Source organism: Haliotis rufescens, unplaced genomic scaffold, assembly GCF_023055435.1.
Source record: "Haliotis rufescens isolate VD_foot unplaced genomic scaffold, xgHalRufe1.0.p SCAF_16, whole genome shotgun sequence".
NCBI classification, from domain to species: domain Eukaryota; kingdom Metazoa; phylum Mollusca; class Gastropoda; order Lepetellida; family Haliotidae; genus Haliotis; species Haliotis rufescens.
This window is the reverse complement of record NW_025963846.1, coordinates 21,489,527-21,508,449: the sequence shown is the minus strand read 5'-3', so window position 1 is coordinate 21,508,449 and position 18,923 is coordinate 21,489,527. Positions and strand designations below refer to the sequence as shown.

Below are 18,923 nucleotides of genomic sequence, written 5' to 3'. Positions count from 1 at the left end.
TTCGGAAAATTCTCGTAATGCTCACTAGTTGATCACACAGTTATATTGTAGTGCAATATGTAAGAGTTAACAGTGTAAATATCGTATGTCAAGACACTTTCTCTCACGCAGCCCCTCAGAATGGATATTGAGATGAAATCGGCATTGAAAAACGTATCAACAACGGAGAGCTTAGTTCTGCCCTTTAGTAAGAAAGTGAAAAGATAAAGACCATATGTCCAATCCTGAAACTGGCGATGCAAGTAATGGTCAGTCGTAAGAGGCGACTATGTTTGTCACAGGAGGCGACTAACAGGGTAGGGTGGTCAGGCTCTCTTACAACAAACAATCCTTCAAGCAATCCTACAAAAATACAAACAAAAAACAATGGCACGTCACTTTATATCTCTTTGACAGAACAGCATGGGTTTCACACGTTATACCAATGAAGGGAGTCGGCATGTCTTCGGCGTGACACATCAACGCTTGTACTACTGGGATACACCTCCGTCATCCTTCACAACATCGCCAATGAGAAATGACCAGAAAATATCAACAAATATGAAATTACATATGATTTTATTTATGTTCATACTCAAAAAAATGTTACAATTATAGATCCCATTTAGCAGATTCGTAGACGACACCAGAGCAAAAACCGTTACAATCGTGGACGAAAGGATAAGGAATATTGCCTTTCAAAACAATAATATGATGAACAAGCACCATTTCGACATTATGCTTCTCTCCTGCCTGCTTCTGATCCTCACGTTATTCGGACACCATGTATCTGGCCGCTTCTTCCTAGATAATCGACGGCACTTGACAAATGTAAATGTGTGCTTCTGTACACCCGTAATCATTAAGACAAGCAACGCCGTCGTGGAATTGAAGAGTCAAACAATCCTCACCATTGTTATCATTTGGTTCACCTTGGCACCAACCAGAAACTGGAGTACCGTCATTCCAAGACCACGTTCCTTCCTCCGCCGTGTCTGTGGCACCAGCCCAGTTACGGATGTCTGGAAAAATAAAACTGCAATAGAGTGCTCCTATTATTTTAAATTGATAGTTGATTTACGTATTCAGTTTTCAACAGACAGGTACATTGGCTGTAACGATTGGCGGACCTATCCCTGCCCATAGCATTAACCAAGACAAATAATTAACCAAGACAAACCTCTGATCTGAGAAAGTACATGACCATAGTCCGTGAAATGAAAAATAATTGTGAAAAACCGGGTGCCACGTTGATGGCTGACGAACGATATTGAGCTACGCTTAAGAATCAATTCCATGGCCCTACTGAGGAAGTATGGCGCAAGTCTGTTTAAGTGATGTCACTTCAGTTTAGCCAAACATTTGGTTCGTAAACTAAGATTAAAAGGCCCATGACTCCAAGTTATGTGAAATTTGGGGACAGGGGATTTTGGCTTGAAGAAGGCATTCCCTAAGACAACATGTGTGCTCCGCTCCTTGCTGGTCTGTTTCTTTATGCACGCGAGTCGAATTTCTGCTCGGATGAGCAAATTCAAAATAACGGAATTTTGCCAAGACGTTTAACTGAAGCGTCAGCTGTATCCATTATCACAAATAGCCACTTTCCCCTTCCACCGATTTACCCACCTAGACTAGCCATCAGCGAAACCGCCTCAACTGTTTCATTTTTAGATCTCTACATAAGATTCACAGTGATAAATCATTATCCACAAAACAAATTGACAAGAGGAAAGGCTTCAACTATCCGATAGTCAACAGAAGCGCAGTCATCCGGGCACATTGCAGTCACACCCCCATCTGAGTTTAAGGATTTAGATTGTCTTTGCAGGATTAAAATGAACGTTTTGCAACGTCAAGGGTTAAATCCAATATTGAACATTGTCATCATTATCTGTTTTGTCGTTAATCAAGAGCCTCATCTTCCAGATGGCATTTATGTTTCCATATTTTTTAGAGTGGACGCGATTGATACTATGTTGTTTATTAGACACACGTGGTCGAAAAAAACGGGGTGCTCAATCAACTTAAGGTGTATATATGTGTGTTATCGAACCTTCCATAGCCATGAACTGAACAATTTCATTCATGAGGTATCCCGTTTTGACTTGGACCAGTTCTCCTCCATCATCTGAACACGAGACATTAGCCTCATCATACGTTTTCTGTGAACTTGATTTTCGTAGGCACACTCCTCCAACAATGATGTAATTAAACGGGCACAATCCTGAAATATGAAATGAAGAGCAAAATAAGAATTGAATGAGAAATAACCCTCTTCTGACATATTTTGAGATGTTTGGTCTAACGGTCTATTGCCTATCAAATCAACTGTGCAGAGTTGCTTTCACTAACGATGCTCATATCCGCTGGTCGGGGATATGGATCCCATATCTACCCTGAATGTGACCCATTGGTTGGCAACACCGTACCCGGGTTCATGGCTTTAAGCAAGATGACACGCCGTGATATAACTGACAAACTATTAAAAGCAGCTTAAAGCCCAACTCACTCACTCACTCACTCACACTCTTTGTAAAACTCGCTCACACATTCAACAAAACCAATCTACTCACTCATTCATTCACAACGTTAAAGTGAAGTAGCAGCATTCACGTTACGTCACTACTCACCAGTCATCACAAATACTGTGGTGCCAATATCAACCGATAAACTGTTTGCTTGCAGCAAGCGGAGGTCAGATTGAAACAAGTGACAAATCTTGTTTCTGTCACTGAAAGAAAAGGCAGCACAACCAACACCTCCAAAGCAGTTCCTTGCACAGAGATCCATACTCCCACAGGGAATAGACTTGTTCATGCCTGCAATCTGTCGACCTGTCAAAGATGGTACCTTTTCAAATTTGACAACGGTAGGTGCAAGTTGTCCCGACCATGCAATCAACATTGATATCACAAGTGTAAGAAGAACTGCAGACATGATTCTGGAGGGAGTAACCAAATAGTTCTATTCTTGTATAGTGTAGTAAGGTAAAATATATTCTTTCTTATCGCGTATAAATCCTCCGCAGTCAATGCACTGAAGAACAAGAGCAACTACCATATACCGCATTAAGCAGCTATTAGATGCCTTTATTTGGAATTCTGTGTACGTGTTTGTTTGATTTGTCAGGGGGCGTTGGATAGATGTTTAAAGTATGAAAAGCATGCCTAAAAGCATCGACATGTGCAAAATGTATCTTTTGTGTTTTATGTTTATTCTTTTACGGTTAGTAATCAATTTAGGTCAGCGTCGCTGACCATATATCTACAGATACTATCAGTATTATGGGTGAAACAATGGATTCTTTACAGTCGTTAAAAGCCATGGACGTTTGTTTCTTAACACATATCCATTTTTCATTTGGAACGATTGTTCCTACGATTACACTGTTCGGTAATGGAAAATCCTCGATGATCTATTGTTATGTATAAGGCAGTAAAATAGGACAAATTTAAATTTTCACTTTCATTTCTATACCCATCATAAATGACATATTCGCAAGTAATTAAGTATAATACATACACATTGAAATTATTTCGATGTGAGCGGATCTTTGATTTTGGAGTGTACCAAAACGTCCAAAAGCATCCATATCCCTAAAACTTTATGTTGACACCTGTGCCGTACATCCCTGTGTTCCCACATGTCCTTACACCCTGCTGTTCACACGTGTCCTGTACTACTGCTGCTGACACATGTCCCGTACACCACGATGCTTACACATGCCCCGTACACCCCACTGCTGACACATGTCCCGTACACCCCACTGCTGACACATGTCCCGTACACCCTGCTGTTGACACATATCCCGTACACCCAAATGTTGACACATATCCCGTACACCCCACTGCTGACACATTTCCCGTACACCCCACTGCTGACACATGTCCCGTACCACCCTGCTGTTGACACATATCCCGTACACCCAAATGTTGACACATGTCCCGTACACCACACTGCTGGCACATGCCCCGTACACCACACTGCTGACACTTGCCCCGTACACCCTACTGTTCACGCATGTCCCCTACACCCCACTACTGACACGTGTCCCGTACACCCTGCCGTTGACACGTGTCCCGTACAACCCACTGCTGACACATGTCCACTACACCACACTGCTGACACATGTCCCGTACACCACGATGCTGACACATGCCCCGTACACCCTACTGTTCACGCATGTCCCCTACATCCCACTGCTGACGAGTGTCCCGTACACCCTGCCGTTGACACGTGTCCCGTACACCCCGCTGCTGACACATGTCCCCTACACTCCAACACTGACACGTGTCCCGTACACCCTGCCGTTGACACGTGTCCCGTACACCCCACTTTTGACACATGTCCCGTACACCACACTGCTGACACATGCCCCGTACACCACACTGATGACACATGTCCCGTACTCCCCACTGCTGACACATGCCCCTGTACACCCTACTGATCACGCATGTCCCCTACACCCCACTACTGACACGTGTCCCGTACATCCTGCCGTTGACACGTGTCCCGTACACCCCACTGTTGACACATGTCCCGTACACCCCACTGTTGACACATGTCCCGTACACCACACTGCTGACACGTGTCCCGTACTCCCCACTGCTGACACATGCCCCGTACACCCTGCCGTTGACGGGTGTCCCGTACACCCTACTGCTGACACGTGTCCCGTACTCCCCACTGCTTACACTTGCCCCGTACACCCTACTGTTCACGCATGTCCCCTACACCCCACTACTGACACGTGTCCCGTACACCCTGCCGTTGACACGTGTCCCGTACACCCCACTGCTGACACATGTCCCGTACACCACACTGCTGACACGTGTCCCGTACTCCCCACTGCTGACACATGCCCCGTACACCCTACTGTTCACGCATGTCCCCTACACCCCACTACTGACACGTGTCCCGTACACCCTGCCGTTGACACGTGTCCCGTACACCCCACTGCTGACACATGTCCAGTACACCACACTGTTGACACGTGTCCCGTACTCCCCACTGCTGACACATGCCCCGTACACCCTGCTGTTGACGCGTGTCCCGTACACCCCACTGCTGACACATGTCCCGTACACCCCACTGCTGACACGTGTCCCGTACTCCCCACTGCTTACACTTGCCCCGTACACCCTACTGTTCACGCATGTCCCCTACACCCCACTACTGACACGTGTCCCGTACACCCTGCCGTTGACACGTGTCCCGTACACCCCACTGCTGACACATGTCCAGTACACCACACTGCTGACACATGTCCCGTACACCACGATGCTGACACATCCCCCGTACACCCTGCCGTTGACACGTGTCCCGTACACCCCACTGCTGACACATGTCCCCTACACTTCACCACTGACACGTGTCCCGTACACCCTGCCGTTGACACGTGTCCCGTACACCCCACTGTTGACACATGTCCCGTACACCACACTGCTGACACATGTCCCGTACACCACACTGCTGACACGTGTCCCGTACATCCTGCCGTTGACACGTGTCCCGTACACCCCACTGCTGACACATGTCCCGTACACCACACTGCTGACACATGTCCCCTACACCCCACTACTTACACGTGTCCCGTACATCCTGCCGTTGACACGTGTCCCGTACACCCCACTGCTGACACATGTCCCGTACACCACACTGCTGACACGTGTCCCGTACATCCCACTGCTGACACATGCCCCGTACACCCTGCCGTTGACGCGTGTCCCGTACACCCCACTGCTGACACATGTCCCGTACACCCCACTGCTGACACGTGTCCCGTACACCCCACTGCTGACACGTGTCCTGTACACCCCGCTGTTGACACATGTCCCGTACACCACACTGTTGACACATGTCCCTTACACCACACTGCTGACACATGTCCCGTACACCACACTGTTGACACATGTCCCGTACACCCCACTGTTGACACATGTCGCGTGCACCACACTGTTGACACATGTCCTGTACACCCCGCTGTTGACACATGTCCCGTACACCCCACTGCTGACACATGTCCCGTACACCACACTGTTGGCACATGTCCTGTACACCCCGCTGTTGACACATGTCCCGTACACCCCACTGTTAACACATGTCCCTTACACCACACTGTTGACACATGTCCCGTACACCCCACTGTTGACACATATCCCGTTCACCACACTACTGACACATGTCCCGTACACCCCACTGCTGACACATATCCCGTTCACCACACTACTGACACGTGTCCCGTACACCCCACTGTTGACGCATGTCCCGTACACCACACTGTTGACACATGTCCCGTTCACCACACTACTGACACGTGTCCCGTACACCCCACTGTTGACGCATGTCCCGTACACCACACTGTTGACACATGTCCCGTTCACCACACTGTTGACACATGTCCCGTACACCACACTGTTGACACATGTCCCGTACACCCCACTGTTGACACGTCTCCCGTACACCCCACTGTTGACACATGTCCCGTACACCCCACTGTTGACACATATCCCGTTCACCACACTAATGACACATGTCCCGTACACCACACTGTTGACACAGTGTGTTTACTATGTCGATATGTGTTGGCAGCATGCTGTGGTATAAAAGGTTTCTAATATTTTGTAACAACGGGCCAGTGTTCTGTAGGTTCCATCTATTTACCAATATTCCTGTCAGGCTGCATTCAAACGAGGATATTTACAGAAGAAAGTGGCTTTTAACACTACAAAAGCAAGGGATAGATACACCTTTCCCGATGGAGCCAGTATGCTCAGGTTTATTGTTCTCGGTGATTAACAGAACTGATGAACACCACCGTGGTGGACATAGCTTTTCTCTAATACGTCGATAATTCGAAAGGTAAAAACTATGAAAAAATACTCGAGGAATGGGTGAGTGGTTTTAACGCTGCTTAAACAGTATATTACGCCATGTCAGATTATTTTGAGAAACTCAGAAGCAGGACTATGGTGCTGACAAACCAAACATCACAATAAGAGATAGTCTGGGGTTCTGATCCCCAGTCAGCAGGTCCTTGCACCCCTAAGGGTCACCTTTTTTGACTGCGAATTGCGGAGCATCAGGTTTTACTTATTGATTAGCAAGTTGAAACGCGATTGTAAACCGATAAATCGGTACGAACAGAATTTAATTTTGAAATCAGTAAATAACCACTCAAAATCAACAATAATTATATGGAAACATACATGATTAGGTTTACAATAACAAAGGCAATACAATGGGTCCAATATGTGGCAGCAGCATTGAATTGTAGGCTCTGTAATATTCTTGAATCCAGGAAACGGTGTAGGAACATGGCAGAAAAGTCGGAATTTCAGATCGGAATCTTGTAGCTTGCCCGCACTGGACAAGTAGAAATGACGCATGTCAGGTCATCGAAGGCCACGGATCGCCCTTGTGTCGCTCTGATATTGATACAGCCAGCCTCTTTTAGACACGGTAACCATGCACAAGTAAATCAACTGTAAACAAGCATCTGACTGCAGAGCTCTGTTTACAGAGAGTTTCACGAAGGTGTCAAGCACTGGGACGGAGCTTGGGCTGTAAACAACTAAGGGAGGTCACTCTAATAATCAGAAATAATCTTATCGGTGGGGCAGGAAACGATCACCTTTTCGCGAACACCTGGTATCTTCACTATTTGATAATACAGTTGGAATTGAACAATCGACTCTGCTTTTAGCAAATATATTTTGTGGCAATGTAAAGGGTTTTGCCGCTTTTACGTACAATGTATACTGCCACTTAACAGTGGTCTCTACTTCAAGAGGAACAGGACACATTGACAGTCTGTTAGTTACCAGTCAGCTCAAAATCCCCTGTTTGAGCTCAAATGCAGTCAGTTGTAACACAGGTGTTAATTAGCTGAACATATAGTTGATTACACTATAGTCTGCCCATGCAGACACCAGACAAAGTTTGTATGAAAAATAATGAAGCCATTTTATGATGTGTCCCGCTGTGATTGCGTGATGGCTCTCACAGCTGTTTGGCCTTTTACACCCAATGGAATCTGTTATTGGCAGATACTCGAGTGTAATTATTCTCTAGCGTTGACGGTTTATGTATACTGGTAAACACGGGACAGAAACCCTCGAATGAAGATGCACGAGCGGACAGGTCCTATAGTTTAACTTCTCGACCACATGTCCGCCTTCAAACTAAATTCGAGAAACACTTTTGGCTTCATTTGAGTTAGCAGAAGACGGCATCAGCTGTATATTCCATAACATCATCAAACTCTCTTTGTGTCTCACAAGAACGCTGTTTTTGATAATTTATAGTGGTTTGTAATGGAACACCGCATACTGCATTCCATGGCAACAAATTTACCTTTCAACGAGGCAAAGTCGCGGATAGTTACATTTTTCTTTTAAGGAAAACTGTCTCAATTTTTTTTCATTTTGTTTGACTTTTCCTCTGTTCCCCTGAATTGAGAACGTATCCCAGGTAGGTGGGCTTAGATGTTTCAAGATGTTGACATGTTTATGCATACGCATTAACAACATGCGCCTGCAGTTGTGTTTGAAACATAACAGCACCGACGCTCAATATCCTTTTGGAAGAATTTCTTCAACTTATGGTAATTCAAGCGCCATGTTGTGAGTACGCAGGATACCTATAAGAAAATTTGAAAGGTCACATTAGCACCGCGCTTTGAATATCGGACCAAGAGTCGGTCACTCACACTGCCTGTGTCCCGGCTGTGCAATCAAAATGGTTCGGTTTACTTGATCTATCATCTGAAATAATATTATGTCTGTACCATTTTGGAAGAGGGAAATCAGAATTTTCGCCAAAGACATTCATGTTAACTGTACCACCCTATACTGAATACGTTGAAATCAACAAACTCAAGTCTGCTTGCATGTCAGTGAGAGCTTCGAACGAAGGGCAAGGTCACCACCAGAATAAGAAAAGACAATCGTGATCTACTCGCAGCGTTTTACACTAGAGATGGGGAATGTTATTGCTCACATTTGGGATATTTTGGGCCACATAATCAGAAGTCAGGCACACTTCTACGGAGTTTTCAAATGATTTGTATCTGAAATTTTCACTTTGAGTGATCTGGTAGTGTAGTCGTGAACAAACAACTCCCGAAACAATGCCACAAAATACGCTTCGAAGGGGACGCTGATGGCACAACCGGATCGTCCCAGGTAAGTCTAAATGTCTGTCCAGATTGTTTAAACTGACTTAATTTCACTGTGCTTATCCATTTACGTTAAATCAAATTGAAATTTGCGAAAGCGGTCGGGTGCGTCACGTTCATGGGGACCCACGATATATTGATCGGTAGTCTAAATTGTAAATGGAATTCGCTCGATTATATGATGTCTGTAGAAGCTCTATTTAGAACCTATAGAGAGTGCAAACCGAATTTGATTCGTGTGACTATCTTCTTTGGTTTAATAAAGTGTTGGTAAATATCTCTCGCTTGCTTCAGTTTTGCCTTGTAGTTGCAAAATGAATGACGTCTCGCGATTTTGGATTGAATAATGTAGTCCCGGTGTGACAGAGGTCACGGTTATCCAATCAAAACTAATAAAACAGTATGACGTACGAATTTAATATCTTACCACCTGTATCTTCACCACGTGGATAATACTGAGGGATATTTATTATCCAAAACTGGCTCCCACAGGCGATATCGCTTGGGTGAGAAATTGCATCACAATGCTTTGCAGACCATTGTCGTCACAATCAAATGACATCGCGAATGGCTCTGCTACTGAAGCTGTTGGCAGTACTTTTTCACGCAGCTCATCTCCAGTGTCATCAGCCACGTGTCGTGCCACCCCTTACAAATAACCATATTGGCGACATTCGTCAATAGTGTACACAACGTCTAAACTGGGATAATCGTCGCTGGCCACGTGTCATGTTTTCAGTTGAGTCCCAATTTGCTTTGCAAAACCTCGATGGGCGTGGACGTGTCTGGCGACGTCGAAATGAACGTCAGGTTAATGTCAACCTGAGACCTAATGACAGATTTGACCGGTGATCGGTTATGGTGTTGAGTGTCATCACTATGTACTGAGTGAACCCCGCATATTCCATATTCTAGATATTGTTTACACTGCAGTGGGACATTAATGCTTCCAAGAGAAATGTCCTGATATTTGGGGTTTCTAAAAGGATTATAGGTACGACTTTAAAAGAAATGTTGTTATTGATACTGTTGACTCGAACCACTCAAAACACCAGTTCACTAAAACAAAGCACACTTCCTGAAGTATGACTGAATACCGCTGTTTTAGGCTGACGAATCGACATTGTACGACACGAGTGGTTCACAGACTTCTTATTTTTGGACCGATGATTGTGTGGTACTGACACAGTGGTTAGTGTGTGTTTTGATTAATTGTGTGTGTTCTAAAAAACATTTCATCATGTTTAATTAACTGTTGTTCTGATCTCAATCGCATACAATTCTAGTGATTTATCGACAGCCTTTGTTTTGGAAATTGGAAAATAAGGATATCAAGTATACCCTTAAATATAACACTTCCAATGTTCAATATACAAAGTTTCAAGATATTGTGAACAAAATTCAACTAGTATGTTGAACATTTAGCTCATTGTCACTCAGTGCCTTCATCAGTTATCTTTTTAATAACATTAGTTCTTATTTAATGTAAAACAAATGAAATATATTAAACTTTTTGAGAGATTTTAGGTTTTATTAGATAGTTAAATTTTCTGATAATGTTAGTGTTTAATATGTAACTTAGATTGTTAGTGGATGTATATTTTAAAGGTGGCTGAAGTAGTGGAAAATGATTGTCCCCCCCCCCCCTGAGGAAACATGTAAGACCATATCATTCAAAGGACGTTTATTCCCAACAGTTTTAATCGTAATGATTCTAAATTGATGGCTAAATTGCGCACCAAGGCCAGCTGCTGGAGGGATGGTGGAAATTCTGCAGGGGAACCGTGCACCTAGCAAACGTATCGGAAGTCCCCTCAGTCCCAATGGTGTCCTAACTATGGTTGCTAGTGATCTATAGTCCGTTTTTATAATGTCTTGTTATGTAGAGCGATTTTTTTATGGTGCTTATAAATATACATACACTCTCCAAAAAAGGAAACGCACAGGTATTATGAAGTTCACTGAACTTGACTTCACAAAAAATCCGTTATATGAATTGGATATATGTTATTGAAAAATATTGGTGGCCTGATATTCGACAAACGGTGCGTCAAAACGCAGCCATTGTCGATTTGCAATGTCTTAAACGGCATTGTTTTCACACTTGTTCAAAAATGTCATGGAGGAAAACAGTAAAGCAAAATACACGTGCAAGTTATGGCATTCGTAACTCGTGGTAGTGGCTATAAAAAGGCAAGCATAAGGCAATAATTTGTCATTCAATTGTCAACATTTTCCAAGCTCGAAAATGCCGAGACTCAGGGCTGCCGATCAGAACATCGCCATAGGACGTATGCAAAGAGGGGAATCGCAGTCTTCTGTTGCATGCCACTTCGATGTCCACCACAGCACCATTTGCCGCCTTTGTGACCGATACACACAGTTCAGTTCCACTGTAGACCGTCCGAGAACCGGCTGACCAATAATATCAATAACTATATTATTGCAATTTCGATCATTTACAGGCGGTCTTCATACAATAGAATATTGAGGCAAATATGGAGTAGAAGGAGTTTAACAACAAACACATTTTCTTTTATAGCTACTACTATTTTAATCACGGAATATTTCTTGAAATATCAGATTAAAACCTGTAGCTCAGTATGACGGCCAACTGTGATTGCTAGCAATCAACGATCTGTCTATTAATATGTTTTTTCAGTGTAACATATCGGTAGTGACACAGGTTAGGTGCCAGTAAAGTTAGATGCGTGTAGAGGTTTGGTTTGAAAGTAGAATGTAAAACTGATTAACCTGATGATACAAGCAATATTCTATAGATTTATTTGATCAGTCGCCAATTTACGGGCACGGTGCTTGTGTTCCGTATGCTGACGGAACAACGGGGTCATACAAGTTGAAGAACCAACAATTGTCTCCCGGTTTGTCGCAGCTTATATCCTTAACAGGACACGACATTTTTCATGTGAAAATGAGGAATGGCGAGGCGCAGACTGTCAACTGGTGAAAGATGGGGAATTACTCGGAATAAACAATAGTGATGTCATGCAGAGCTATTGTCAAACAGCGAGGGTATCATCGTAGCTTTCACTCGGTTAGTACATAAAGACTCCCAAACTAATGACGTCATAGACCGTTTAATGTCCGGAAGACCAAGAGTATCGTCTTACCGTGAGGACCGAGCGTTGGTGAGACTGAGGTGTGTCCCCTTTGCCCGTGCCCCTGCATTAAGGAACCAGTGGAATACCCAAGATGAATTTCAGTCATGACGGTTAGGAATCGTTTCAAGGCGAAGGGATTTCGAGGACGTCGACCAGTCAAATGTCCATTTTTGAAGGACAGACATATCTATGAACGTCTGATGTGGTGCAGGGCACGAGCATGTCGGAATGTAAGTTCCTGGCGTCGGATGCATTGGTCACATGAGTGTAGGATTTTATTGCATGTTACTGATTGCAGAGTTCGTGTTTGTGTGAGTGAGTGAGTTAAGATTTATAGTCACATCGGCAATATTTCAGCCATACAGTGACTAGATCAATTTATACATAAAAATAAAGACATTTTGACAATATAAAAACCTGTCAACAAAGGACAGTAAAACAAACTAGGATATCACAGATATGAATATAAAACTGATATGGAACTATTAAAAGACGTAGGAATACACAAAACATGATAGGCAGTGAAGAGAGGGCAAGGGCCCTGAGCTGGTGATGAGCCTAACCAGCCTGATAGTGCCAGGATCACCCATACACTCTTTGCTGCATTTTTTAAATTTTAATCTGTAAATAATATTTTAAGCGACATGATGGAGTAGCTCGATCATTTTTTTTACCGTCTTCGCCATGCTTGTGGTTTTGACAGAAAGGTACATCCATGGTATGACCCCAGATATATCAGTTGGTTTACAAACTGGTGTATTTATCAAAATATTTCACCAAGCATTGAACGTCAGTTTGGATGGGTTCACTGAAGTGCAAACGATTTAAAAGGACTTGTTTGGATTGGTTCAATGAAGTGTCAATGATTTAAAAGCACTAGTTTAACCACTTCTTTTAAATCGTTCACACCTCAATGAACCCATTCAAACTGACGTTTAATTCTTATAATTTTATACTTTGTAGTTTACTGGTCTCCCCGAAAAATATCGACATTATGATTGCTTACTTTCAAATTCTCTGGTTTCGCGGAAGAACATTGCAACAATGTTAATTTGTCGGTATTTGCCAGCTCTCGGTCACATATGTTTCCCACACTCATATTCAGTTACGCAAAGCAAAATAGTTCTTTGCAAATATACAACATAAGCTATACATATGTCAACATCAACGTAATTTTATTCTCTGAACAAATTGACAAACAATATTTGGGATTAATCAAATCTAAAACATAGGTAACAGACCACGAACAAAAATATAAGCATGACTCGATGCACTGAGGCGAGGTCAACCTTCATGTACCTTCTCTATCCGTTCACAGGTGTGTAAACTCACGTGACTATCCATTCAGCCAATCGGCATAAAAGAAACAGAGTAAACTTTAAAGTATGAAAATATTTTTCCATATCGAGTCTTTTTGCATTCTGATGACGTATGGTGCTGTTGTCTTGAAATACCATAGCGCAAAATAAAGTTATACTTATTATTTGCACAGAAAGTGATATGTATAGTGTCCATGTAGTGATAAGATAATACTTCATTATCCCAAAGGAAATTTGAGTTACATCAGCACAAGGTCTGAGCTTGTAGATACCAATATGGCACCAGCGAACAAATGCTCAACAAATATGCATCACAAATCTTATTCCACAATCTGGTACTAGCTGGTATAAATGAATTCCTCATGGTTGTTCTCATCATCGGCAATCCTAGAGTCGTAGTGCAATTAATGTTATCAAGTACTAAATATGTTATTAACTGCTTTGCCAAATATGTGTTTCAAGCTCTAAATATCGTGTCAACTATTTTGTCACTATATGATGCGTATGTGATTGTATGACGCATCGTTTGAAGATGTGGTCATATGCTCTGTGTAAATAAACACTACAGAAGAAAAAAACACTTTCTCAATTCTCAGACTTAGTTTACAAGATATCGTGTATCGTGTATTGTTTCACTTTATTGAATGGCACACAATTCTTTGTGAGAAAATAATTTTCAATTCGAGGATGTCAAACACCATAGCTAAATTACACCACATCGAGTGAGAAATGATTAGTATAAAGTGTCAAATACATAGCAAACTCGAACTTCAACTATTCATGAAGTTTGATTATCTGTGTCATTTACCTTTTGACTGATCTAAAAACTAAAACATCATTATTCCGAATAATTTAAGCTGGACATATCAAATTACCAGCATTTCATTGTACGACAGTTACAACAAATTTCTGTATTCGCTATTCTAGTATATTATTTCTGTTGAGAATTTTTTTAGGCTAACGACATTCGGGTTTGACTGATAAGGCAACATAATTCATAATTCTGGTACATATGTTTACCTAAAGGCTAAAGTATAAGACTTAAGGTTTTCAGTCAGAACCTTCTGATTGTCATGCAATGTCTGTAACATATTTATGCGTCATTTGATCAGTACGTTGTTCTCGACAAAACGTGATAGAAGTCAGAACTGAATCTCGCACACAAACTTTTGGTCTGTGTAACAGTGAAGGTCATACAGGCAGATGAACTCTGGGGCTTTTGTGGCCGTGCACTCCTCAGAGGGATCACTTGGTTCATGGGGGCACCAGAGATCTGAGTTGGATGAGAATGTCATTCCATTGATCCACTGCCACCGGCCATTGACATGTGACGCTCCACACCAGTAGAAGCTATTGTCAGGTTCATCTCCTGGAATGACCAACGTCAGTAGGAGTTCTTAAGTAATTGTTTAGTCATAAATATTGTGAAAAACAGTATGGTATGGTTTTAAGGAAAGAGAGTGAGTTGGGTTCAACATCCCTTTTAATATTTCATATACTACCAACAAAAACACAAGGGAAGTAATGACACCCAAACCCACACCCACACCAACACCCACGCCCTCACCCACACCCACACCCACACCCACACCCACCAGACCCACACCCACAACCTCACTTACACCCACACCCACACCCTCACCCACACCCTCACCCACACCCAAAACCACACCCTCATCCACACCCACGCGCATACCCACAACCACACCCTCACCCACACCCACACGCATACCCACATCCACACCCACACCCACACCCACACCCTCACCCACACCCAAACGCATACCCACATCCACACCCACACCTACATCCACACCCACATCCACACCCACACCCACACCCCTCCGAAATAAGCAAGAGTCTGACGAATAAATAGTCTGTGAAAACCATGTAAACTATTGCTCAAAACAAACGTTCCCTCCTAGATAAAAGCTTCAAAACTATTCTCAAAATCATATGATAATAATTATAAGCATGTTTCATGAATGACTATGACTATGCTAGATGCTCGCGAAAAAGGATGAAAGTGTTCTGACCCGTTCATGGCACCCGTCACAAAAACATGTAAAGGCAGGTCAATGGTTTGCCTGAAAAAACACCGCAACATATGGCACTAGATAAAATACGGAATTGTATCGGACGTCATTTTTGTCACTTATATTTATCCTCCACATGGTTGCCATAAAACGTCATGAATGATGTACTGAGGCCTTGAATGTTTTAACCCTCATCAAACAACTTGAAAGCAAGTGTTGTATGAATCTCTTTGGAATCTTAAATAGATATACCATGGTTGATTCTATCTTAAAGGTTGTGAAATGTAGAAATCAAAGATCAATTGTTTGTTTCACATGAACAATTGCCTTGCCCTTGCATGTGTTCAGGACGGGTGCCACCGGTGGTACCTTTTCGAGAACACCAAGCATCATCATGTTTTGATAATGATTCATGAATACCTGCGGATGATATAGTCGGAATCTGTTTTTAGTAGAGATTTCATATGATTATGGAAATATTTTTGTAGCTTTTATTACAACTGTAATATTGTAACTGTAATATACCCAACCTTCCCCTGTATTAGAAAAAAAGACTTGGTGACTATGGTGAGGATTGGGAAGTATGATCACAGTGGTCGATTGTGTGTCATTATAGTATCCCGACGGCATTGCTTGATGCTTTTGTTATCAACCATTGCTTTGTTTGATCCAGACGCGGTTACTTAATTGTCAGGCCAGTTTAATTTACACTGAAACCTTGTTTAATGCGGAGAATACTTTTTCAAGTAAAATTGTTTCGATTACTTCATTTCCGGAATAACTTTTCTTTGGTATGCAGTAATATCCCTTCATATTTTGAGATGTTTACAGATATAAACATCAAGATAACTGGGTTTCAGAAATACGGTGATCAGGGCTATCGGGTATTCGCTGTAGCTCTAATATTGCAATCTTTGGCATATCACTCTATAATCTACTAATAAGTGTATTCAAACTCATGTACTTAAGTAAAATTTAAATAACTTTCGAATGTGCACTAATTGTTTGTTTACCATTCGCCTCCATGAAGTACCGAAATTCATCAATCCTCGCCTGACTCCCAAGGTTAATCAAATCTGCACCGTCATCTCTACAGTGTGCTCTGGCAGAGTCCCTGTCCATCTTCTCAGTGACAACCTTGATGCATCGTCTTCCCATAACACTGTATCCTCTTGGGCAGAGAGCTGAAATTGTACAAAATTGTATCTTATTACTAGTAAATTATTAAATCCATAATTTCATTTAGAGTTACCTAATCCACAAATACAGAAATTAGATTATTGCACTCGAAATGGTCAGTATCTCAATAAGAGAGCTATGATTCCTCTGTAACATCCTATGCTATATCAGGTTGAATTCCTATTTGCACAAGGGCCGAACTTCGAGTAAGTTAACGTCAATTCTCTTTGCAGTTACCTCGTTGCTTTCATGATTGATAGTGTTCGATTCTTCGTGTAATATGCCAGTTTTTTCGATCTCCGAACGCGCCCTTGTTTAGCTTAGTCAGTGGTATGCCCGTCCAAACACTGGTATGTTAAATAGTTTCAACATAGAAGAAAACTTATGATATAGGCTAGTCACGTCTCTTCTTATAAATCGATAAGCTCCAATAATGTGATAATACTGACCTTTCTTTTGTTAACGACTATCTAAAGAGACATCGTGAGAGTTGAGAAGACGAGAGGACAAATTGGGATTTGAATTACTTTAGTCAAACTTGCTTACCCTGCAATGTGACTAAAGCCAAATACTCCTTCGTTATTGTGAACAGTAGATATAGATATAAGTACAGCTAACTTACCAAACACAGTTGCAAAAGGGAATAGGGTGAATTTATCAGTGGATGAAACCATCCTCTCGTAGATGACGCACTCTTGTGACCTGGGCTTAAAGCATACTGACATACAGTTGCTATCTGCAGCGCAAATACCAGCACATTCCCACACACTTGATGAAGTACGAATATCCGTCCAGTTCTGTACAAGTCTGCCATCAAAATCCGCAAGTCGAAAAAGAAATTTACGTTTCACGATTGGTGCTGTCTGGAAGGGTCTACTGATAAAAGTGAAGGAAAGTAGAGTGTATATATACCAGGACATCACAGAGCTAGACATTTTTGCAGCTCTGAAGGAAACGCACACGGCGTTCTGTCATTGATGTGAGATACGTCTTCAGCGTCAGTCTCTTAAGTCTAATTTTGTGAGGCCATGAAAAAATAAAATGTTTTTCATCACTAAAAAGAATTCGCCACGAGGCATTTATTAATACTTTATGGGCGACTATTTTTACATAAGGGAGGGGGGTGCATTATTGGACACTGCCCAGCTTAGAGACATTAGAGAGAGAAATATGATGTGTTTTGTACTAAATTACAGTCTCTAATCAACCCCATCATATTAGATTTGTGCCTTAAAGTATTTTCAGGATATCGGTATGTAAATTATTGTAAACACTTTGTAGAAAATGCTGGTTGTCTTTTATGTAATGAATGTTACTGGTCTTTACATTTTCTTTGTATTTGCGCTTATGTAACACAGAGGTCAGGACATTAACTGAAAAGAAGATCGTTCACATTTATGTTTTGTATGGGTTTGTGACCGGTTCGACCGGCGGGTCAGGATACGCTCACCTTTTCGTGAACACCTGGTATCTTCACTATTTGATAGTCATTCATACTTGGTCATGATATAGTTCGAATCGTACTATCGACTCTGGTTTTATGCAGATATTTCTGTTGGATATTGAAAAGAGTTTTGTCACTTTATTTCCGCATTTCTTTGTACAAATTACACGGACGGCAATGAGAAACATTTCTTTAACTTTCCGTGGCCTAATACTCGGAGTGAAGTTTTGGATATGGATCTTCCATGCATAAATGAAAAGTAAATTTACATGTTCATTAAGAGCGCATCTTCCATTAAGAATAACAATGACATGGGCTAATATTTGTGTAGATGCTCGCTATAATTGCAAATCAAGTACTGCACCTATCGTTACCAGTAGTGACACATACACGAAAATCAATATTTTAGGAAAATGCTTGTCAAACCTTGTTTACCACCAGTGTCGGTTTGGATAGCCTTTGTTCGAAGAGAAGCAATTCATAGCGTCAAAAACTCTTAACAAGTTAGTTAAAGATCAAATAAAGGTATCTTAATCAAATTGTACTAATTCAACTTATTCTACATTCTTGCATAATTGACGTGCTCACTAAATATAGATTAAAACTTAAATGAACAACTGATTCGATCTTTGTAAAAGCGTTGCTATGGGTACATTGGACAGATTT

General features: G+C 42.0%; 1 protein-coding gene across 2 annotated transcripts; it reads right to left on the bottom strand.

Moving 5' to 3' along the window:
- Nucleotides 1–594: 594 nt before the first annotated feature.
- Nucleotides 595–17,776, bottom strand: LOC124122496 (C-type lectin domain family 6 member A-like). 2 transcript variants are annotated; one of them, XM_046485535.2, is made up of 4 exons: nt 17,436–17,776; nt 16,648–16,818; nt 2,033–2,203; nt 595–1,001 (listed from the first exon to the last, which is right to left on the bottom strand). In XM_046485535.2, the coding sequence occupies exons 1-4, from the start codon at nt 17,746–17,748 to the stop codon at nt 784–786; spliced, it is 873 nt and encodes a 290-aa protein (XP_046341491.2). In that variant the 5' UTR covers nt 17,749–17,776; the 3' UTR covers nt 595–783. The 2 variants fall into 2 exon arrangements, with proteins under 2 accessions (XP_046341491.2, XP_046341498.2); XM_046485542.2 differs by lacking the exons at nt 595–1,001; nt 2,033–2,203 and adding an exon at nt 13,449–14,967.
- Nucleotides 17,777–18,923: the final 1,147 nt, after the last annotated feature.